The sequence below is a fragment of the Panthera tigris genome, chromosome D1 (assembly GCF_018350195.1).
Source record: "Panthera tigris isolate Pti1 chromosome D1, P.tigris_Pti1_mat1.1, whole genome shotgun sequence".
Classification (NCBI taxonomy): domain Eukaryota; kingdom Metazoa; phylum Chordata; class Mammalia; order Carnivora; family Felidae; genus Panthera; species Panthera tigris.
In genome coordinates this window covers 77,405,218-77,429,434 of record NC_056669.1, presented here as the reverse complement: position 1 = coordinate 77,429,434, position 24,217 = coordinate 77,405,218, and the positions used below count along the sequence as shown (strand labels likewise).

The 24,217-nt window shown below is 36.2% G+C and overlaps 1 protein-coding gene across 1 annotated transcript in view; it reads right to left on the bottom strand.

Annotated features, from left to right (window-relative positions):
* The window catches only part of GAS2 (growth arrest specific 2), a 130,666-nt gene that overhangs the window by 75,600 nt on the left and 30,849 nt on the right, over nucleotides 1-24,217 (bottom strand). Inside the window, exon 4 of the mRNA XM_042959368.1 lies at nucleotides 4,471-4,612. Within this exon, the coding sequence (XP_042815302.1) occupies nucleotides 4,471-4,612 (142 nt within the window). The remainder of the gene's footprint in view (nucleotides 1-4,470; nucleotides 4,613-24,217) is intronic.

The window sequence follows — 24,217 nt, the reverse complement described above, 5'->3', positions numbered from 1 at the left end:
ATATCAAAATATCCAGCACTGGGTTACAAAAGGTTGTTAAAATATTTAACCTTTGAAAATTATTCTATTTATTATTAGGGAGAATATTAATACATTCTATTAACTTCTGTAGACTGAAAACCGAAATGCTTTCACACCTAGAATCTTCTAAACATTTTTTCTTTACTCCACCATTAAAAGAAAAGTTCATTTCTTTTAAAATAATTATTGGCGGGAGTATTTCGTCTTTAGAAAGATAAACTACATACTATTAAATTTAAGGAAGCATTCATGTTCATCTTTTGAATCTAAAGCACAATCCTAAATATTTTTAAAGAATCCAATGAAACCAATTGTGAGACATGAAAAAAAAAAAAAAACAAAAAAAAACAAATCTCCTCTAGCCACTGACCTATATATCAGCGTGGTTTGAACAGTGGGGGTTGTAGCTGAGCATTATATGCAGACCTGTAAGGGTAAAGCCTGTCCCGCAGAGCACACAAAGATCCACGTGGTCTATTCTTAGAGCAGTATAAAATTCGCCAAACACTTGAAATGTCACTTTAACTTCGACAATGGGAAATAGCTCTTACAATTCTCAGTGTGTACAGTTCTAGGCCAACAAATAATTCTCTATGCAAATTGGTTCCAATGATATCTTAATATAAATAACATTAACTGCTCATACTTCAGATGGCATGCCACCTCTATTGACTGATGTTTGTTAACAGACAATAAGAAGAAATTAATATCGTTTATAACCTGATTTCTGTTTGTCTTTCTTAATGGTCATTTACTATATATGTGTGACCTCATGTTCATAGCAGATTGTAGGTTTTCTATGTCCTTAAATAGTCTCAGTAATATTTTTGGTTCGTATCTACAGATGCCTCTAGTTTGTTTAAGATATCACTAAATGTCATAGAGTCAGTTCATTTCCCCTTGTTTTACTATTATTAAAAAAAAAAAGCATTTCAGTGGGCATTCTGGTGCTTACTTCTACTTATTTCCTTTGGATAAACTTTTAGAAGTAGAACAATTTGCTGAAAATAAATAAATAAATAAACACTTGTGAGGTCTTTAATACATAAGGCCAAATTGCCTTCTAAAGAAGGCATGCCTATTTCCAATTTTCTTCAGCAATGTATAGAAGATCCTATTTTCCCACACACTCAACCTAAATATATAATTTTCTTCTATTTTGCTAATTTTCCATAGCTTTTATTTGCATTTACCTTATTGCTAAGGTTTTGTATCTTTCTTAGATTTTTTTATGTCTTCTATGACGAGGCTGTTCATGACTTTTGTCCGTTTTTCTATTGCCTCATTTCTGAAACACTATTTAGGATAGAGTGAATTTATGATCTGAGAGTTGACATTTCACAGAGGAAAAATTATCAAGAATTTCATAGAAGATAAACTGCAGGTTATACCCTGCATGTGATTATATCGGGTGGCATAAAAAGCTATCTGCCAAGAATCAAAAAGACAAGAAGCATGAGAGAAGCATATGGAGTCAGCCGCTACCCATACACTCCAGTTCATCCCTGGCATACCTTCCCCACCACTGAGATTTCTTGTCATTAGCTGTTGTGGAAAGAGAACAGATTGAGTGAGTTGGGAATCTAGATCCCCTTGCAAATAACTGTACAAAGAAACACTGCAACAGAGGGTAGCATATCAGTTGCCACAAAGATAAGAATGCTTTATGCAGGCAAAGACCTTTGAACAGCTAAAGACAGAAGCCTCTTGATACACACTCAGGACAGTGATCTACTTTATCATTCATTCAAACAGATTTTTCCCCTTCATCAGGGCATCTTTTCATTTATTTGCTGTTCAAAACACCAGGACACAAAGGATGCACTTCATCTTGTGTGTCACTGAAATGAAATCTTGAGGTAGGAAAAAAGAAAAACGCTTGCCCTAAATTCTCTTTCAAAAGTGAAGTGTGAAAAGACATCAAGCAGAGTACACAGCGTTATTGTTGCAAGAAAGTCAATTCTGCAATCCGGAGTCCAAGGCCATCGGCAGTGACTCAATCACTTCCTTACCCACAGTGAATAATAAGAAAAATCTAAGAAGAAAGGGTTCCACTTGGGGAAATGGAATTTCTCATTGTCCTTCTCTTGATTATCATTAGCATCTATGGGCACAGCTGTTTCCTTTCTCTGAATAATCCTAAAGTCAACGCTATAATATTGGCTCCCTTCTGTCTCCACAGGGTCTATTATACCTCACCTCATGTCCTATTCTGAGCAGCAGAAATTTCAAATTTGTCTTTCATTGAGCAACATACCAGAAAGCCCAACTATCTGATTTATTTTGGTACTGAGAGGCTTAAAAATTACTCGAAAACTTGGTGTCATTAAACTTTCTTAGATACATAAATACATTTTAATTGCAAGTTATAATATAGAAGATATTCAAAATGAAAGAGGTTTCAATAAAATACTCAGTAGCTATTATGCATAAATTATCTTGGATTTTCTTTTTATAAAGTCAGCGTTTTTTTTTTTCTTTTTCAAGCAGAGTGAAGAACTAAGTCATCGCAAAATTCAACTTGACATAATTTTATATGCTGCAGAGTATGTATTTATATACCAGGACCTTTATTATACAGTTGCTTTAGGCTTTATTGTTTCAAGATAAAATGTATTACTTATTATCTGAATGGGGTTTTAAAAAGCCATCCAAGCTTCTTGGCTTCCAACCAAAAGTTTTATTACTTCAATTAACAAAAGGAACTCAGAGGCAGTGAGAAAACTGAGACAAGATCACACTCCCATTCCCAGCTCCTCCTCATCCTAGGGTAGTCACTGAAAAAGATGTTTCTTAAATGAAAACCAGTACAACAAACAAATGCTCAAGTAATAGAGGAGTTTCCCCACGTGGTAGTTCCTTTTATAACGCAAGGGCACTGCAGAATTTTAAATCGTGATGTTGTTTGTCCACATAGGAAGAGTATACTCCTTGTGACTAAGATCTGAATTTTTTAACTTATCGTTCATTCATTTGATCTTTCAAACATTTTTGTGTGTGTGTGTGAACAATTCCACCACGATCCCCTCCTATAATTCCTCACTCATATAGTTTCCCATAAACATGAAAGTTAAAATCTATTTGTAAAATTAGCAGAAGACTGAAGAAGAGCGATATACGTACACACATCTTCCACCAAGGTTGGTTTACTTTAATGTGCGGAAACAGTAGTCAAAGCCCATTTATATAACGATCATTCAAGAAGCACATGATTGTGTATGGTAGGCTACTGTGCAATTCTTCCAGTTTATTTTTTCTTTCAGGTATAGTATAAAATATTCTCCTAATCTAAATTCATATAATTTTCCTCTCTGCTGAGAGAATTCTCAGAAATTTGATGGCAATCTTTTCCACATCACCTTCCCTCCTCTTAGTACAAACACAAATTTCCATAAGCATACAAAATGAGTAAGATTTTAGCTGTTAACCATCAATTTTCCTGGGTTCAGCAGGGAAATGTTTTGTGAGGCTTCGGGGCAAAAGGTTATTCTCACCGTTTGGAAGGCAATTTGTATACCTGTTCTCTCTAAAGGATGCTCCGCTTACTCTGATGCTAATATTTGGTATTATGTGATTTTGTGAATTGATTTTTAAAGCCTCAGGCAAAAGAACCAAAGCTCCCATCCTTCCCCCACAGATGTCTCCATTCTTCACTCAGTTCTATTTCATTATAATGGGACTTTAATTCCAATACTTTACGTGCGAGAGCTATACTGGGCAGAGCTGACACAGGAGGGTTCAACATTTAACAGTAGCCTATCAAGGGCTGTCAAAACACTGAACCATTCAATGTATGTTTCCTCCCAAGGAAATACAAAAGCTTGCTCTATGGTCTGGAAGTGGATTTGCCAAAATTCAATTATAAAGTAAAACAAGTCAAAAACCCCATAATTATCTGGGTAGGTTTAGACACTAAAGTATCTTTTATTTCATCATCTTCAATTATCCCAATCTCCTGCTTGCTTACCTGATTTTTAACTCACTAAAAATAGATACATAAATAAACTTCCATTTCAACAAAGATAGAGTTTACAGGGAATGGTGTTTCATCCTTTTGTAGAGGTGAAAAGACAATGGTGCCTTTATGGCTGTAGCAGACATATAGAGCTACTGTTCTAGTCCAGGTTAGAGCCTGATGGTAAAATTGAAGCCTACATTTTCCAAATACCTGAATTTTGCATTGTACATACATGATTTTAGCTTGGAAAGAATGGCACTATTCATATTCCTATCTTTTCATGCATAAAGTGACAAACAGTAAAAGGGCATGCATATTTTTCTACCTTCAAAGATTCAAGTTTACAGCAAAACTGCAAGTTTACATGAAGTTTTTCAATTAACCTGTAAATGACCACACAAACAAGTTTTGATAGCTATACAAAGTCTTTGATAGCTATGACAAAGATACATAATAATCTTATCAGCTAAAATTCTGAAGGAAATACATACCCAAACCTTCAGATTCAAACAGACAGGTTTCATCTACCCCTAAATCTCGGCACCAGGATAAGAAATTTGCTGTGTTGTCTCTGGCAAAAAAGGAGCCTGAGGGCGCAGAGGCTTTGCATGGGATCTTCTTCAAAGGCAGACGCTGAAAAAAAACAAAAAAAAAAAATCTCACTCTGGTGGAAAGTCTGGCAAAGTGATCACAGCAGCACATTAAGTAAACATTTATGTTTTCAACAAAATGTTTTAGAATAACCTCATGTCAATAAATAGGTTAGTGAAGAGCTATAGAAAAGGAAGTGAAATGCACATGACATTTAGATGCCATTAAGAAACTATAGGGGTGCCTGGGTGGCTCAGTTGGTTAAGCGTCCTACTCTTAATTTCAACTCAGGTATGATCTCATGGTTTGTGAGTCCAAGCCCTTCATCAGGCTCTACACTGACAGTGCAGGGCCCTCTTGGCATTCACAGATCTCTCTCTCTCTCCTTCTGCCTCCCTCCTCCACTCACTCTCTCTCTCTCTCAAAATAAACTTAAAAAAAAAACATTCTAAAAAACTGTCCATATAAACAAATCCTTGCCTTTTCTACTATCTAGTAGAAATACACCTAAGTCCCTTCCCTGGCTCAGATTGCCTCTTTTCTTTCTCTTGTATTAATTTTTTTTCTGGCTTTATCTTTCATCCAAGTACTCTATCATTACTTCTCACAAATTATTTATAAATGTATTTTCCATTTGTGAAAGAATGAAACACAAATATACTATATGAAGATAGATAATATGTAACACACAAACCTGCATTCTTATGTGCCTACATACATACACATATATCAATATATTATATTATTAATATTTTACATTATAATATAAAAACAATTCTGGTTGGATTTCTGCTATCTGACCCTGAAACATATTGACATTCTTCTGGGATAAGAAAATTCTTAAGATAAAGGGAGGGTGTGAACCTGGACAGACTTTTTTATTAACAGTCTGTCATAAAATTTTAGCCAGGAAATCTCCACTGGTACCATAACAAGTGTTATAAAGAACTGTGTGGGCTTTCTTTCTTTAATAGAACATAACCAATTTCCGTGGCATCCCAAGAAGTCACAGAATGCAATTCTATGTGATGGGAAAGAGTGAACAATGCATTTGCATGGTGGAGGCTACATAGAGCTTTGCCTCAAGGGGAGAAATTCACTTTGTGATTTAAATTCATAAATAAATGTTTCCTCCATTCACTGTAAACGAAAAAATAGAAGCAAAATGTTGTTGATTGTTGAGTTCATTTGCAGGAACAGCTATAAAAAATGAGATAGTGGCCTTAGTAGATTGGTGAAGTCCTGCTAACATCATACTAGAGTTCTTCCTGTCCAAAGATTTTATAGCCACATACCTAAAACATTCAGTTACTACCTCACTTAAAGTCTGTGTCCGTCCAATCACAAAGGTCTATCTTTTTCTTGCCGACTGAATTTAACTTAGAGGAGACATGATCAAGACTTTTTCACACAAATATGTCTATAGTTATATATTTTAGGCATTACTGCCATATACATAAATCATGTATGGGGCTGGCTACTTATGTAGCAATAACCCCTTAACGATTTTGCGTAAGTAATGGTTTTGAAATAAATGATTTTCTTTTTTTTTAAGTTTATTTATTGATTTTGAGAGACAGAGAGAGAGAGAGAGCAGACAGGTGCATGTGCACAGGGTGGGGAAGGGGCAGAGAGAGTGGGAGAGAATCTCAAGTGCAGAGCCTGACATGGGACTCAATCTCACGAACCATGAGATCGTGACATGAGTGGAAATCAAGAGTCAGATGCTTAACCAACTGAGCCACCCAGGCATCCCAAAGAAATGATTTTCTATATGAATTGTAAAAACAATCAGAAATAGCATAGTTTAATATTTCCTCTAAAAAATATTCACAACCATCAATCACTACTTATTAAAGTTAAAATATATATATCCTTAAATCTAGCAATTCACTTTGAAGTATATATCCTAAAGATATAATAGCATTTGGGGTTAAAAATATATATACAAGTATATGTTGAACAGAAAATATAGAAACAAGAATATGTCAAAAGAGGGTTGGTTGGTGGAATAATACATAGTATACATACAATGGAACGCAAAGCAATTATTTTTAAAATATTACATTTTAAAAAATGTATGTATATTGAACTATACAGATATTCAGTATGTACTTGAAAATAATTTGCCAACAGATATGTATACCAAACACAAAGCAATTATTTTTAAAATATTACATTTTAAAAAAATGTATGTATATTGAACTATACAGATATTCAGTATGTACTTGAAAATAATTTGCCAACAGATATGTATACCACAGTTTCATTTTATGATTGTGTGTACATGTGTGTATACATACACACACTATATACGGAGAGATACAGATGGCCATATATAAGGTTTAGTTGCATATAAATATGTTGTATGATAAATATGAATATCATACTAACTTAAATAATGTTAGTTTAGGGAAAATTAAAGAATGACATGCATTAAATTGATCGTAATTACCACTGAGGAAGGTGATTGATGCATATAGTTTCATTTACTTCATTACATATTTCCAAACTGAGTAGGATGATTTTAAATGACTTTAACTATTTTATCAATATTTTCAGATTAAATCATCAAAATCAGCCAATTGTATCATTCAAAGATAAAAGAGGATTTTCTGGGGGAAAAAATCTCTAAGAGATGACTATAAAGTTTTTTATGATGTGACTAAGGCAAAGATCATCTCTAAAGAAAGAACATCAACAGATTCAAACACAGCCACGTTAAGATTTACCACCTCAAAAAAAAAAAAAAAAAAAAAAAGATTTACCACCTCTATCCCTGGGTGGGGAAAGAAATAACACGTAAAGCTATTTAAAATATAGGAATGAGTTTTCATATAGGAAGTATAACCTAGAAATTATAAACTATTTGACACAGTTAAGGGCACATTAAGGACATAACGGCTCACAGCTTGTATAGCAGAAAGGAATACAATATCCATATTGCACTCGAGAAGCTAGAGATTGATTTGACACTTAATCTACCAAGGGACACATTTTGAGAGAATACTCACAAGAAACAAGCCCTCAAATATCATTCAGCCTACTCTTGAAGAACTTACAAGGACAAGCACTGAACACAGAAATGAAAATAGCATTTTTCCCCTATAAGCTTGTAACCTTACAAAGTCATTTACATAACATATACCTGAATGTAAGTTTTATTTAAAATTCATTCATATTTGAAGACATGAAAGTTATTGTAGGCTAAATAAAATGAAAGCTGGCTACTGATACTCCATAACTTGGGAATTTCCAGTGCAAGGAATTCAATAGTAATAGCAATCTAACAAGGTGTTATTTAAGTGATTTATAGGGTGTTTGTTTCTGTTCTGGAGCTGTCAGATTTAGTGCTTCCGTATCACCTGAAGACTTAGGAAACTTCCAATCTCCATCCAGATGAAATGTTTTATTTGGTAAAATTTGAAAAAGTCATCCTCATTGGTCCAAATGGCTAACTAATTGAGCCCTCACACACAGTACCTATAAAGGTCATAACACATAACCAGGAATAAGGATCTCTGTGCACTGGCTAAGAGAAGTAGCATACTTATAGAATCTAATATTCTTCCTGGTTGAACACCACCCCCAAACCAAAGGTCTTTCCAGGGTTACTGTGTCATTTATAATTAAGAGTCCTAGGGCAGAAGTTTGATTTCATTTGAGTTACAGAACAAATGATTTAATAATATCAGCCCTCAATCCTTTTGAACTTAAAATTGTTTTTGACATATTTTATACCAAAGTATTTATAAAGTTCTGAACACCTTGGCAATTATATCTCTTCCAGTTCTGTGATTTTCTTTCTTCTTTTTTTTTTTTTTTAATGCTTATTCATTTTTAAGATAGAGAGACAGAGAAAGAGGGACAGGGTGCAAGTGGGACAGGGGCAGAGACAGAGGGAGACACAGAATCCAAAGCAGGCTCCAGGCTCTGAGCTGTCAGCACAGAGCCCAATGCATGGCTCCAACTCACAACCCACAAGATCATGACCTGGGCTGAAGTCAGATGCTCAACGGACTGAGCCACCCAGGTGCTCCCTGTTATTTTCTTAATCGTTAATTTCTTTAGGTTTTCATGAGAATCCTGGGGTGGGGGGTGGGGAACCAACTCTGGATCTCTTTAATATCAGTAAACAAAATAAAAACTAATAAATTGGATAAAATCGAACTATTTCCTTGCCTAGAAAATCTTGAAGAAGAGTTTTATTACAGAGAACTGCTATAAGTAATCATGGATGTGTACACTTGAAAAGCTGAAAATGGACCATAGATATGGAGAGAAATACTTCTGCCCTAAAGAACTGGAGATTTGAAAGGGAACCTCCCCACATGGCTCATCATATCGTCCATATTAATTTTCCCTTTACTGCTCACCTCTTCAAACAACTCCTACAGCATTTAAATTATAGACCATCTCAATTATTTACTGATGTAAGTTTTTCCAGGCAGTGTTGTTACTCATTATGTCCCCAAAACCTGACTGATGAATGGTAAGACTTGCATGAATGCTAAGACTTGACCCCTCAAACTAGACTGGAATCAATGTAGGGCAGGAGCAAACACCGTATCAGAGTTTTTACATTCCCAGGGGGCACATTTCCAGGGCCTTTAAAATTCATTAAATTCATAGGATAACTTATACATTACATTATTTCTGTAAACTAAGAAATGTATAACTGAAAAATCAAAGTAACACCTTTGAACTGTTTTTGAAAGTTACTGAATATAGAAGGGTGATTACAGAATAATCACCACGCTGAACTGAGACTGGGTCAAAATTTAGGCTCACTGACTCACTAGCAAGAGTCATGCTACTGTATCCCAGCCTCCATAGCATGGGATTCGATATTTTGTGTTAGCAAAATGAGAAATGACTCTCAATCACTGGGATCACTTGCAAGTAGTCAACGGGGTGCACATTAATTTTTCTAGTATCGAGTTAAATGTTTATATTTTTTCTTTCAGTAGGATTAACTCAGGATATGTACTCATGGCCCCCAAAATACTTACAGACTGGATGATTAACATACAAAAGAATGGTTTCAATTCCAAAGTGTCTTCCCATTCCCTTCTGGCAACAAACAAGTTAGGTTGCAATAAAAAGAATTTAAATTTACTTCTAAAGGCTTTTAATTTTTTCCATTATCTGCTAGGGCTTTAGAGGCCAAAGTCAGTTATCTCACCTTCTTGGGATGATACTCTGGGCAAATGACTTAATGTTTCAGTGCCTCAGCCTCCTGTTCAAATGCACATAGAAGACAATGCATCTCATCGGGTATACGTGTGTGAATGTGAGTTAAATAATATAATTCAAGTGCAGAAGCAAGTGTTTCATAAAGTTTACTCCACTACCATGGGAGTACCCACTAGTGACATGGGGCTAATAAACACTTTGAACTGTGGTGCAACTAGAGAACTAATTTGTCAATTTTACTTCATTTTAATCTCTGTGAGATGGTGGATGTTAGCTGAACCTATGATGGATTCGTTTTATAATATCTGCAAATCAAACCATAACGCTGCATGTCTTAAACATAAACACTGATGTATGTCAAGTATCTCTCCATAAAACTGGGAAAATCCATTTAAATTTCAAAAGCCACATGTGGCTTATGGCTATCCTATTAGCACATTCATAATAGAGAAAGGACAGCCGCTTTTGGGGTTTGAGGGTCCAATATTTGGCCACTTGACTAGTTTCCTTTGAACTAACACCATTTTCATTTCTTTCAACTACCCTCAAAACCAATAGTTCCCCCGGATATAGTTACATGAGACACACAATTATATTGGTCACCTACAAAGAGTTAACTTATATGCTGCAGAGCTCAACTTGTGTATGTCCTAGTTAAGGCTGTGAGTGTTGTAGCTTCAAAAGGGCAGCGTGATTACTTATAGTACTTATAAATCTATTTATAATTCTTACAATAGCCTACACCTAGAGAACCAGAATCTTACTTAGTGCCTTACTTACAAGCAGTACTGACTTATTTATTTTGGTCTGAATCATATGGTGGGTGGGAAAAGAGAGGATTAAAACTGTGAGTGACAACCATGCTTCAGGCACACAAAACTTACTTTCATATAGATTATCCTATTTCATTCTTAAAAAAAAATGATGCCTTAAATTAGGTAGGTAATAGTTCCTACATTTTCCAAGATGAAAAAATTGAGCTCATACATAGTTTAAATCAAATTATTCAATCTCTTATACCCATATGCTTCTAACTGTTCTATAATAGCTCACCAATGCTTGGAATTTAATATATTTCAGCAGTTGATTTATTTTCCCATTTTTTGGCCAGGTAACATTAAAATGAAGAATATGTATTCTCTCTCCCCTGTCAAACTAAAAAGAGAATAGAGAGAATGGCATCTCTGGTCCTCTGCATGCAGAGAACTGAAAATTTAATACTAGTAGTTTAAATAATCCATTCTTCACCAAAGTTTGATTGCATCTAGTAGACATTTCAGATATAAAACAGAAGACATACGTAAAAGAAGATGTGGAAATTGCCAAGAACTAATATATTTCCTTTTCCAAAGAGTATATAGAATGTACTGTTCAAACACACAGGCAATAAAGTCACTCTTTCCATGATGGAATTAATGTCTCCACTTGTATCCCCTTGTTGCTTTTAGTTTCACTGATATATTTTATGGAAGAAAACCTCTCAATAAAATTATTTGAACATTCACAGTATCAAGGTATCTAAACAGAACTACCAAGTGGCTTTGGAAAGGATGAAACTGTATCCTTTAAGATCAAAATTATTAAAATGAAAAATAGGAGAAACTTCTTTCTGGTGCCACCAACCTCTCCTGGGAATTCTGCAATAGGACTTTATGCCTCAGACAGAGTGAGCTATGATTTAGTACAGTCACAACTGAACTCACTGGATTTAACTCAAAATGAACCTCTTCTCTCCTTTCCTTCTCCAGATATATTCTACCCTAGAGAGAACAGGTCTTAGAGCAAAATTTGGTGTAATCTCCATGCTGTATGGCATAGAAATATTCACACAAATTTTTAAAATATTTTTTAAAAGGTTTCTCACATCAGAATTCTGGTATACCCAGTAAATCATGAGGAAATCACTTAAATAAATGTAGAAAATATGTTAAGATTTTGAATCCTCTGAAATTACTTCTGGCATAACGTAAACTGATGCTGGCAATGAAGTCCAAGCCTAGTGCTCAAACTTCAGGCTGAAAGGATGAGATGGATAATGGAAAGTTAAGATGGAAATGAGTTGAGAACTTGCATCCACACAAAAACCTGCACATGGATATTTATAGCAGTTTTGCTTTATTCATAAATGCCCAAACTTGGAGGCAACCAAGATGCCCTTCAATAGGTGAATGGAACTGCTCTACATACATCCAGACAATGGAATATTATTCAGTACTAAGAAGACATGAGCTATTGGGATGTCTGGGTAGCTCCGTGGATTAAGCATCCGACTTCAGCTCAGGTCATGATCTCATGACTCGTGGGGTTGAGCCCCACGTCGGGCTCTGTGCTGACAGCTCAGAGCATGGAGCCCGCTTCAGATTCTGTGTCTCCCTCTCTCTCTGCCCCTCCCCTGCTCATGCTCTCTCTCTCTCTCTCTCTCTCAAAAATAAATAATAAAAACATTAAAAAAGTTAAAAAAAAAAAAAAAAAGACATGAGCTATCCAGCCTTAAAAGACATGTTGGAGCCTTAACTGTATATTACTAAGCGAAAGAAGCCAATGTGAAAAGGCTACGTATCACATGATTCTAATTATATACAAAAGGTAAAACTATGGAAACAGTAAAATAATTAAAGGATAGGGAAAAGGGAAGGATGCATAGGTGATTCACCATAAGATTCATCACATGGGATTTTTAAGACGTGAAACTAACTTTAAAAAAAATGTTTTTTGAGTTTATTTATTTTGAGGGAGAGAGAGAGGGCAAGCATGAGCAGAAGAGGGGCAGAGAGAGGGAGAGAGAGAATACCAAGCAGGCTCTGCACTGTCAGTGCAGAGCTTGATATGGGCCTTGAACCCACAAACCATGACATCATGACCTGAGCAGAAATCAAGAGTCAGATACTTGAACAACTGAAACTATTCTGTAAGATACTATAATGGTGGATATACATCATTACACATTTGTGAAAACCCACAGAATTCACAACAGGAGACTGAATCCTATTATAACCATGGACTTTGAGTGATATTGATGTGTCAATATAGGTTCATTATTTGTAACAAATGTACCATCCAGTTGTATGTCCTGCTCAAGTATGCCTTGAATCTAAAACTGCTCTAAAAATTAAAGTATATAAAAAAGTTATTATTGTTATTGATAGTTGTTTAAAAGCACCAAATGCTTCACAAAGGAGAAAAAAAACCTTGGTGTTAAACAAAAAAAATTCATTGTTTCCATTGTTATGTACATTGTGCCTAATTTTACATATACACCCACATGGGAATCATTATATAAATGCTATGCTACTATGAAAAGCTTCTGTTCTCCCAAATAATTATTTACATATGACCAGACGGAGATTAGCTTCTTAAAAATTTCAAAAGTCTAGTCCTACCCTTTAAAATTCAGTTAACTGGCACAGCTACTAATTCTGAATAGGAATAATTTAATCTGAATCAACTCAAGCAATCATTATTAAATCATAGCTCCACATCAGTTGTAACGGTTGGCACTGCAGACAGAAATACAAAAAAGATAAAGCCGAGGCTGCTTTTCAGAGACCCTCAGTGACTTTGAGAAAAAGACTTTAAAATCATCATTTCTTGCAGCACCTGGGTGGCTCGGTCGGCTAAATGTCCAACATCAACCCAGGTCATGATCTTGGTGTCCGTGAGTTCGAGCCCCACGTCGGGCTCTGTGCTGACAGCTCAGAGTCTGGAGCCTCCTTTGGATTCTGTGTCTCCCTCTCTCTCTCTGCACCCCCCTCCCAACCCTGCTCATGTTCTGTCTCTGTCTCTCTCAAAAATAAACATTAAAGGGGCGCCTGGGTGGCTCGGTCGGTTAAGCATCCGACTTCGGCTCAGGTCATGATCTCGCCGTCTGTGAGTTCGAGCCCCGCTTCGGGCTCTGTGCCCACAGCTCAGAGCCTGGAGCCTGTTTCAGATTCTGTGTCTCCCTCACTCTCTGCCCCTCCCCTGTTCATGCTCTGTCTCTCTCTGTCTCAAAAATAAATAAACGTTAAAAAAAAAAATTTAAAAAAAAACATTAAAAAATCATCAAAAATAAATAAATAAATAAATAAATAAATAAATAAATAAAATCATCACTTCTTATGATAAGAAATACAATAGAAGTTTAAGTATTTAAATAGAAGTTAAAATTTAGCTCTTTGGGAAATTTCAACCTGAATGGGGAGGGGCTGATTGAACATCATGATAGGAAAGCCTTAGAAAGGGGCAGTAATTTACACAATTGAAGGATCTCAAGTGCTCAACAGGCATATGAGGACAGTACTGTCCTAAAGCGAAACATCTGACAAAGCCTCAACCAGGATGGCTGCTATGGGTGAGCATAAAATGCACGTAGAAGAGAAAATGAGACCAGAAAAGTCAACTGGGTTTGAGTCACAAAAGGTATAATTATACCTTACGAGAATTGCCAATATTATAATCTCAACCAGGGTTACAAACTCAAAGGCCCAGAAGTGGCCAGGCAGACCAAATAAAAGAATGAAGCAGCTAGTTCCCAGAGATTATAAGGAGTGGTGGGGATTGTGGAAATCTGAAGAACTCATACCAGTCCAGGAGGGGCCGACATATTTATTTAAGTCTAAGACATCACCATAAAAAACACAGTCTCAATGTTGTTAGACATTTCAATTTTTTAGAAGAATTTGGAAATCTAGACATTTTGATGGGCAAACTCCTTGACTCTGAACAATTGAATCTATAGACAGATGCATGTGTTTGCCTGCAGGAAACGATTTTAACATATAAACTAATAAGTAATCCAACTACACATATCCTCTGGAAAAATAATTATGTTATTTGTTGTCGACAGTGACTTAAAGGACTGAATTAAAAAATTTAGATAATTCTATGGAAGTAAAAAATAACTGATTTCTTTTTCTTCTGCCATCTCCATCTTCACAGCTAGAGTACCAAGACTTCAAGAGTCAGGCGTCAATCGGAAGAAGAGAAACTTACTCTGTGAACCAGAAAGATTTCACAGAGAAAAAACAGGGCTGTTGGATACTAGGCAGAGCAGTCCTTCAGATTTCTTAATTATTAATTAATTATAGGAGCTCAAACAAATTGATGATAATTTCAAACATGTTCTTGAGAATGTATGTTAGTTTTCTGTGTCCCTTCTAAAATTAAGGAATTATATTAAGGAAACAAGCAAGAAAAGTCTTATCAGATGTATCTTGTGACGAAGTTTTGGGATGATTTGGGGTTCATGGGGTTTGGAGCTGACGGACAAAAAAGAATTCTTGAAGATGTCTTTGGTGCAAAAAGGTGATGTTAATAAAGCACAGAGACAGGACCCATGGGCAGGAAGAGGTGCACTGGGGCTGTGGGAGGGGTGACCATTTAATGGAGTCAGGGAGAAAGGGTTTCCAAAAAAACTTTCATATGCTAAAGACTTACTGGAGGCCTAGCTATTGTCAAACTGAGGTTGTTTTTCCCTCTAGCAAAGCATTAACATTAAGACAGTAGGAAGTTCCTGGACTTTATGCTATGATGGGATTGCCTTTTTCTGGTAAACTGGTGGAGACTCTTATCTGTTTAACCAGTTGTATTTTGTTTTGTTTTGTTTTGTTTTTGTTTTTGTCCTTTCCTGTTTTTGGATAGCCTGGAGTATTCAAGGAGTATCATACGCGTCCCATGGGGGGTGGGTGGGTGCTGTTAGCCTGCACTTTGCCCTCAGCTTACCCCCTACCCTCATCATCTTGAATTTTTCATTTCCCACTAACGTTTTGTACATTTTAAGACATAATAATTTAAAATGATTGGCAGCAAATTTCGAGTTCACAGAGTCACTGATGCTAATATTTTAGCTAAAACTACTTTTTGGTAGGCATCTCTAAAATATCCAACAAAGAAAAGCATTGTCAGAAGTCCAAGGATTGTTTCCTGAATGGATTCCAGAAAACCCAATTTATTTTAGTGGCTAGCATACTTCCAAACACTTTTTGAGCAAAGACTCTCTCTCTCTCTCTCTCTCTCTCTCTCTCTCTCTCTCTCTCTCTCTCTCACTTTGTTTTGGTAACTTCACTGCACTACAGATTTTAGGCACACTACAAGTGTTCACCAATAGGGATAGCTCCCTAGACTTTCAGTAAATTTGAATGATGGAAATGTTAAACTTTCAGTAAATCAAAGAGAAAAGGCTTAAGCCTTGAAACTACAACTCATCAGCAATTAGACTGAGTCATCAAGAAGTTAGTTAATCTATTTAACCTTTTGGAACTTCAGATCTATCATTTGTAACATGTTTTGAGAATTAAATAAGATGTTTTGGAAAGTGTCTATCCTAGACCACAGCTTATCTTCGATTAATGTTATTTTTTTTCAAATGTGTGTCTACTTTCAGTTCTTTTTACAAAGAATGCCCTGAGGAGAAGAGAAAAATAGTTACATCGTCACATCTGTAATTAGGGGAAAAAATTTAAAGCAGACGCTCTACATTAGTATGGTGATTTAATCACAATTTGTTTTTATCCATCTTCTAATTTCTTTCATTATTATGTTGTGCCTTCATATCTGTTCTCCACATTCCAATTAGAGTAGACTTTTAAAAAGGCAAATTTAGCGTCCCAGTGCTTTTAGGATAAAGCAAAGCTCCTAGTACAGCTTCCACGATTTGTATTAGCCCCACGCCTACCTGCAGACCTAGCGGAGGACCTCAATGCTCCCTACAGGCTCACCAGCCTCTACTCCCACTTTTGATGCTCCTCATGCTCCCTCCCACCACACAGCCCTGACACAAGGGTTCTCTCTGTCCTTCCCTTACCTCTTTGCCCATGTAAGTTTGCCAACTCATTTGCTTATATCTTTTCTTGAGCAGAAATGTAAAGAGTGGTGTGAGATGAGCCCACAGGGCTCATAACTCTTGGATACCCATGAGGGTATATGGCACAGACACCCATGATTTTTCCCCAAACTTTTCTTCCCCTGCTTTTCCAATTGTAAAATAAAGTACCGCCATCCATTTCTTCACATATGAAACCCAATCTCCCTCACCTTTTGGCATATTATTTTGAATTAGAGATACTTGAGAAACAGCCAGAGCAAGAAAGGCGCTCTGACCTTACTTGGTCTCTCAACAAGCAGGGGATAAATCTCCCATGTGAAAGGTACCAGGAGGGAAGACAGCATCCTTATCACCAGAGAATGGGAATTTAGGGCCAAGAAGTCTATGTAAACAAGCTCTATGCTTCTTCTTCACTAATTTACTACTCCCAAGTCCAAACCCCTTTGTCTTGTCAATTCTTCACAAATGTATTGTTTCTTTGTCTACAAGCTATAAGAGCTTCCTGCTTTGGTCACTTCTTTGGGTCATATATTTTTATGGGACTCGCAAACATATGAAATTAAATTTGTTTTCTGTCTGTTAATCTGTCTTGGGTCAGTTTAATTATTAGACTAGCCAAAGACCCTAGAAAGGAAGAAGGGAAACATTTTCCATCCCTGTCCCACCAAGTTTCAATAGATCTCAAAACCACGTGCTTCTTTCCAGTACCACTGCTAGCACCTCAGGTTGATGGTCATTATCTCTCTCCTAAGCAGGGCAATAGCTTCCTACCAGAGGTCCTTACTTCCATATTCACCTCTCCCTTCCAACCCATTCACCACACTGCAAATGTCATCTTTTTAAAAGATTTTATCAAGCCCCTGTTTAAAATACTTCAATGGCATAATGTTCTTTTTTAAAATTTTTTTTTAACATTTATTTATTTTTGAGAGAGAGAGAGAGAGAGAGAGAGAGAGAAAGAGAGAGAGAGTTAAAGTGAGTGAGGTAGGGAAAGAGAGAGAAGGAGACACAGAATCCGAAGCAGGCTCCAGGCTCTGAGCTGTCAGCACAGAGCCTGACATGGGGCTCGAACCCATGAACAGTGAGATCACTACCTGAGCCAAAGTGGGAAGCTTATTTGTTGTTCTTAATATACAGGCCAACATTCAACAGATTTGGCTCTGGTCTCATTCTGGACACTAATATTACATGCTAGTATCCAAACACTTGCTTGACTTTTAGTTTCTTAAAGTCATCATATGCACCTCCACAACTGAGGGCTTTTCCCATGTGCTATTTTCCATATTTGGAACATTCCAGATCCCCTTTCTGTCTGGCTAATTCCCATCCCTGCTTCAAAATAATATAAAAGTCCTTTCGACAAGACTGGCCTTTCTACAACATTGCCCTTTTAAAGTTACCATATACTTGGATTTTCCCATACTTACACATCACACAGTTGTAATGCACTGTTAGCTTAACTATTTGGTTAATGTTATTCTTCCTAACAACCTGCTACTCTACAAGGTAGCATATTTTAGGTGTTCAATAAATGTTTTTTGAATAATTGATTGAATGGCATCAATATAATGGATGGCATGGTGATACAAACTGCTGATATATGTCATTTATTGAACATTTATTTATATTTGTATTCTTACATGTTCATATTTTATTAACTTAACTAGAATCTAAGCCCTTTGAGAGGGGACAGGAATGTTTTACACTTTCTTTTATTTATCAGTATCTTGAATACAGCACTCAAAACATATCTATCAATTGAAAATTCTAGATCATCTGTGAAAGACTTTATATAGGGAAGTCAGAGAAGGCATCAGCCAAAAGACAACATTTGAACACAGACCTAAAGGGAGTGAGGAGCAAGTCATATATATTTCTGAAGAAAAAATATTCTGAGAAGATAGAAGAGCAATTGCAAAGGCCCTGTGGTAGTTGGGACCTGTTTATTGGGTTCAAAGACCAAGGAGGTCATTATGACTGCAGCAAAGCAGAGTCTGGGGAAAGTCACATGAAACGAGATCAGATAGTTAGCTAGGAAATTGAGTATGTAGGGCCTTGTATGTAATCATAAAGATTTAGGCTTTTAATTGAAGTGAGTCATGATGCCATTAGAGAATTTTCAGCTAAGAAATAGCATGATATGATATAAGTTTTAAATTATTTGATGATTTAATCTATGTTAAAAGTTTACTCTGACAGAGAATAAGTACTTAGTAAAAGCTTACTTTATTATCATATCTCATGGTATTCAGTAAGTCTGAAAAAAAGATCAGATAGCTACTTCTCAAACTTTAAAAAATATTTAAACATAGCAAATATGATAACATAGAACAAAATGTGGGGTGGTTCCTCATTTATGATTTTCAATACATACACATGTTTTTTATACATTTGTACATGCATTTATCATATACATACAAATATAGAGATTAATCTTTCCTGTCTTAATGTTCCCACTGTACCTGTGTAAAATATGTTTATTCTGAGTTTTGTATGTCTATAACACTATTCTTCACTAGATTGTGATCATCCAGAATAAGTTCTTGGTCTGGGAAGACCATGAACTTGAGATGAGCAAAATATTATGTTTATTTTTACTCTCCTCTAATTTTTTTTTTTTTTTTTTTTTGAGAAAGAGAGAGAGTGTGAGAGTGGGGGAGAGGGGCAGAGTGAGAGAGAATCTTAAGCAGGCTCCACACTCAGTGCAGAGCCCAATGGGAGGCTTGATCCCATGACCATGAGATCATGACTTAAGCCAAAATTCAGAGTCAGACGCTCAACTGACTGAGCCACCCAGGCTGCCCTCTCCTCTGATTTTCAATATACTTTTATTATGAATGTAATGTCTAGAATGTATACATGAAATAGTAAGTTTACTTTCTCTTTTACTTTAAAACTACAGTATTTTTCAGAACCCTTGTTCACTGTTGGTGGGAATGCAAACTGGTGTAACCACTGTGGAACACAGAATGGAAGTTCCTCAAAAAATTAAAAATATAAGTACCCCTCTGATCTAATGATTTCCAATGTCAATTCAAAAACACAAGAAACAATAAATGTTGTTAAGGATGTGGAGAAAAAGGAACCCTTATGCACTGTTTGGGAATGCAAACTGGTGCAGCCACTGAGGACCAGTATGGAGTTTCCTCAAAAAGTTAAAAATAGAAGTCCCCTAAGATCCAGTAATTGCACTACTAGGTATTTACCCAAAGAATACAAAAACAGTAATTTGAAAAGATATATGAACTCCCGTGTTTATTGCAGCATTATTTACAATACCCAAATTATGGAGGCAGCCTCAGTGTCCACTGATAGATAAATAGATGAAACAATGTAGTATATATATATATATACATATATATATATATATGTATATGTATATACATATACACTGTATGTATATGTATATACATATATATATATATGTATATGTATATATATACACAATGGAATCTTATTACTCAGCCATAAAAGGAATGAAATCTTGTCATTTGCAACAACACGGATGGATCTAGAAGATATAATGGTAAGTGAAATACGCTAGTCAGAGAAAGATAGATACCATATAATTTCACTCATATGTGAAATTTAAGAAACAAAATAAATGAACAAAGGGGGGAAAAAAGAGGCAACCCAAAAACAAGACTCTTAACTAGAGTGAACCAACTGATGGTTAACAGAGGGGAAGTGGGGGGTGGGGGATGGGTGAAATAGTGAAAGGGATTAAATAGTACACTTGTCATGATATGAGAACTGAGTAATGGATGGAACTGTTGAACCACTACATGGTACACCTGAAACAAATATAACAGTGTATGTTAACTACAATAGAACTGAAATACATTTTTTTAAAAAATTACAGTATCTTCAAAACCAATGCCAGATTAATAAAAATAAGCAAACACATTGCTTATTTTTTTAACTTGTGCTTTAATATTTATTTTTAATAATGTAGTAACCATATTTCAAAAAATGTTGATACCCTCTATTTTGTGTTTTATAATCCTTAATGTCATGCATTTAAAAACATCATCACGAAAAAGGATCGGCAGGCCTCACCCAATGGTTAAAGAAGGCAGGATACAAAAATAATTGTCTCTGATCTAGAAGGCAGAGTCGGTGACTTATTGGCCTTTATAACACCTAGTACAAAACTGCCTCTCAAGAAATTCCCTAGTCTTATTCAGAATTTAGTCAGTTCACTCCCATTTTAAGATTCCCTTCTTGGGCCACCTGGGGGGCTCAGTCAGTTAAGCGTCCAGCTTCAGCTCAGGTCATGATCTTGTGGTTTGTTGAGTTCAAGCCCTGTGTCAGGTTGTGATGACAGCTCAGAGCCTGGAGCCTGCTTTGGTTCTGTGTCTCCCTCTCTCTCTCCCCTCCCCTACTCACACTCTGTCTCTCAATCTTCCTCTCTCTTTCAAAATTAAATAAACCTTTAAAAAAAAAAAAGATTCCTGGGGCGCCTGCGTGGCTCAGTCAGTTAAGTGTCCAACTTCTGCTCAGGTCGTGATCTCAAAGTTTGTGAGTTCGAGCCCCGCGCTGGGCTCTGTGCTGACAGCTGGGAGCCTGGAGCCTGCTTTGGATTCTGTATCTCCTCTCTCTGCCCCTCCCCCACTTGTGCTCTGTATCTCTCTATCAAAAATAAATAAATGTAAAAAGAAAAAAAGATTCATTTCTTCCTTTTTACTTCAGAGGTTTCATTCTTTTTAACAACTGTAGATAGAGCTAAGTTCTTTGTTTTGTTTCTATTTTAGTTTTGGCTTCAAGATACAGGAATTGCTGCATTATTACTTCTTACAGGGAGCATCCATTAGACAAACAGCCTGTGGGAAATCAGACATGACCAGCAAAGAGATATAAACACAAAACACATACAAGACAGCTCCATGCATGATATGTAATGCATTTTCAAACTGCTAAGCAAAACAATAGCAGGTATTCATGTAGGCAGCTCCTAAAAGCTTATACAGTTGGAGAGCTCTACATACTATAAACTCAATTACCTCATCTAGAAAACATTATGCCATTACTCTGCAATGCACCAGTACCACATACCTTGGACCACACACACACATATGGTGAGTACTTACATTTTAAATCATCTAGCAATCCTCAGACATTTTCAAATTAAAAAGGAACATTTTTCCTCGAATTTACAGCCCCTTAAAAATGTTCTTGTTATAAAACCTGTAAATGGTCTGCTTTAAGAAATGGCATGCATATTCATTATTGATTTGTTTAAATGACCAGAATTTCTCCAAAGCATTTAGTAACAGCTCATTTTAAAGTAATTAATTTTCTATTTTCCATATGGTGAGAGTGACTTTTCCTGACATAGTATTCTATATCCACAGTGCTTTGAAACAGCAGTGGCCACAGTCAGTGCTATCAAATATCAGAAAAACAGTTCCCCAGTTACACGCCTTGCCCATGTGCCTGCATGCGGTTAAATGCAGGATGTGAGCCTATAAGTGGAAAAGATGATGTCACTGTGGAAAAATTCGATCAGGTTTACTTTTACGCTCGGGGGCAATGTTCTGCTGATGTTATGAAATTATGTAGATGAAAAATGTGTGTGTGTGTGTGTGTGTGTGTGTGTGTACTCCTTCTTCTAAGCCAGATCTGTTTTGTTTTGTTTTTTCATGCTTTTGGAACTTCAATTCGACATGTTTTATTTTTAGTCTTATGCTTCGTATGCTTTTAATGCAACCATTATTTACACTACCAAACAATAGCTTACAGTTTTAACTTTTGAGAGGAAAGAACCGCTGAGCAGTTTTGAAGGAGGGCGATTTATCAGCAGATTCACATAAACATACAGCTTCTGAAACCTGGCAAATTTCTAAGTTCAGTGCTGCCACCTTGTCTTTCTCCTCTCTCCCTCACTCTGGAATGTGGAGATTCTTAGCAGGGTACTGAATAGGGCTAGAAATACCCCTTCACATCTCTTAGCTCATCAGTAGCAAACTCCAATAAGAAAAGAAGCTTAGGATTTGGGAAAATGACTCACTCTTGCTCATTAAGAGGTTGGCAACTACTGGTCTAGAACAAACAAGTAGGGAGCCAAATATGATAATAGTAGGGTATATTTTACTCTCTTGTAATTTGAGGGAAATTCTAAAATAATTCTGATTCTTTTCATTTGCTTCTTTGTACATAAAAAGAAAACCATCTCAAACATGAGTGTTGTCACAAAGGTTAATTCCATGCTTTGCACCTGGTTATATTCCATTTAGCGAGCCCTGTATGCTTGTCCAAATAATTTTAAGTATGTAAACCCATAATATCATTCCACTTCTAATTTCATCATACAGACAATTCAACAAACTTTATACTGTTTTAGGTAATTCCCAAAAAACTTCAGCCCACCTGCTTAGACATTGGCTGTCTTTGCCACCCACCGAAGGAGTTATATATATATAAGGGAAAGTGGCAATTTCTTCTATGATTTACTGAGGACAACCAAATGAGAATAGTTTAAATTTTGACTCTGTGATAATAAAAGAGGAAAAAGCTGTAATAATAATATATGGGTAGTAGGAACAATCAAATTAATATACTGAAATCCACTTAAGATCATGGCAGTAGGCTTAAGCACAACAGCCATTCTATTTTATAAAGCAGATATGGTTTTTAATTGGTATACCTTTTGATTTAGAAAGCAGATGAGACACACTCAAAATAAAAATTTTAAACAACTATGTGCATGAAAACTTTTCAATGTATACTACTATATGCTTTAAGTTCTATTCTAAATTCAGTCACATGATAAATATTGCCTTTCTTTTATTTAAACTGTGGCTGCTTAAAATTAATTTGTTTTCAGGGGCGCCTGGGTGGCGCAGTCGGTTAAGCGTCCGACTTCAGCCAGGTCGCGATCTCGCGGTCCGTGAGTTCGAGCCCCGCGTCGGGCTCTGGGCTGATGGCTCAGAGCCTGGAGCCTGCTTCTGATTCTGTGTCTCCCTCTCTCTCTGACCCTCCCCCGTTCATTCTCTGTCTCTCTCTGTCCCAAAAATAAATAAAAAACGTTGAAAAAAATTTAAAAAAAAAAAAATTAATTTGTTTTCAGATCATTTTGTGAGCTTGATCTCAAAATCTATATAATACTGCATGCATCTTATTTCTCCCTAATAGGTAGTAAATTCCTTGAGAAGACTGTCTACCTTCACATCACAACCATTATTACCAATGACACATACGCACAGAAATATTCACAGTAAATAATGTCATCTCTTGTTTCTAACAAGAGCTCTTATACTCATCAATCATATATCAACTTTTAAAATAACATATATAAATAGGGCGCCCGGGTGGCTCAGTCAGTTAGGGGTCTAACTTCGGCTCAGGTCATGATCTGGTCAGTGAGTTGGAGCCCCATGTTGGGCTCTGTGCTGACAGCTCAGAGCCTGGAGGCTGCTTCGGATTCTGTGTCTCCCTCTCTCTCTCTGCCCCTCCCTTGCTCTCTCTCTCTCTCTCTCTCTCTCTCTCTCACTGTCTCAAAGATAAATAAACATTAAAAAAGAAAAAGAAAAAAAGAAATAGGACTCAGTTAGTGTAAAATATTTGTAGTTCATACTATTCTCTATTATTTAAGGTTGTTAAAATGATGAACTTGCTCTGCTCCATGATCATTTTTATCTCCTTTTTGA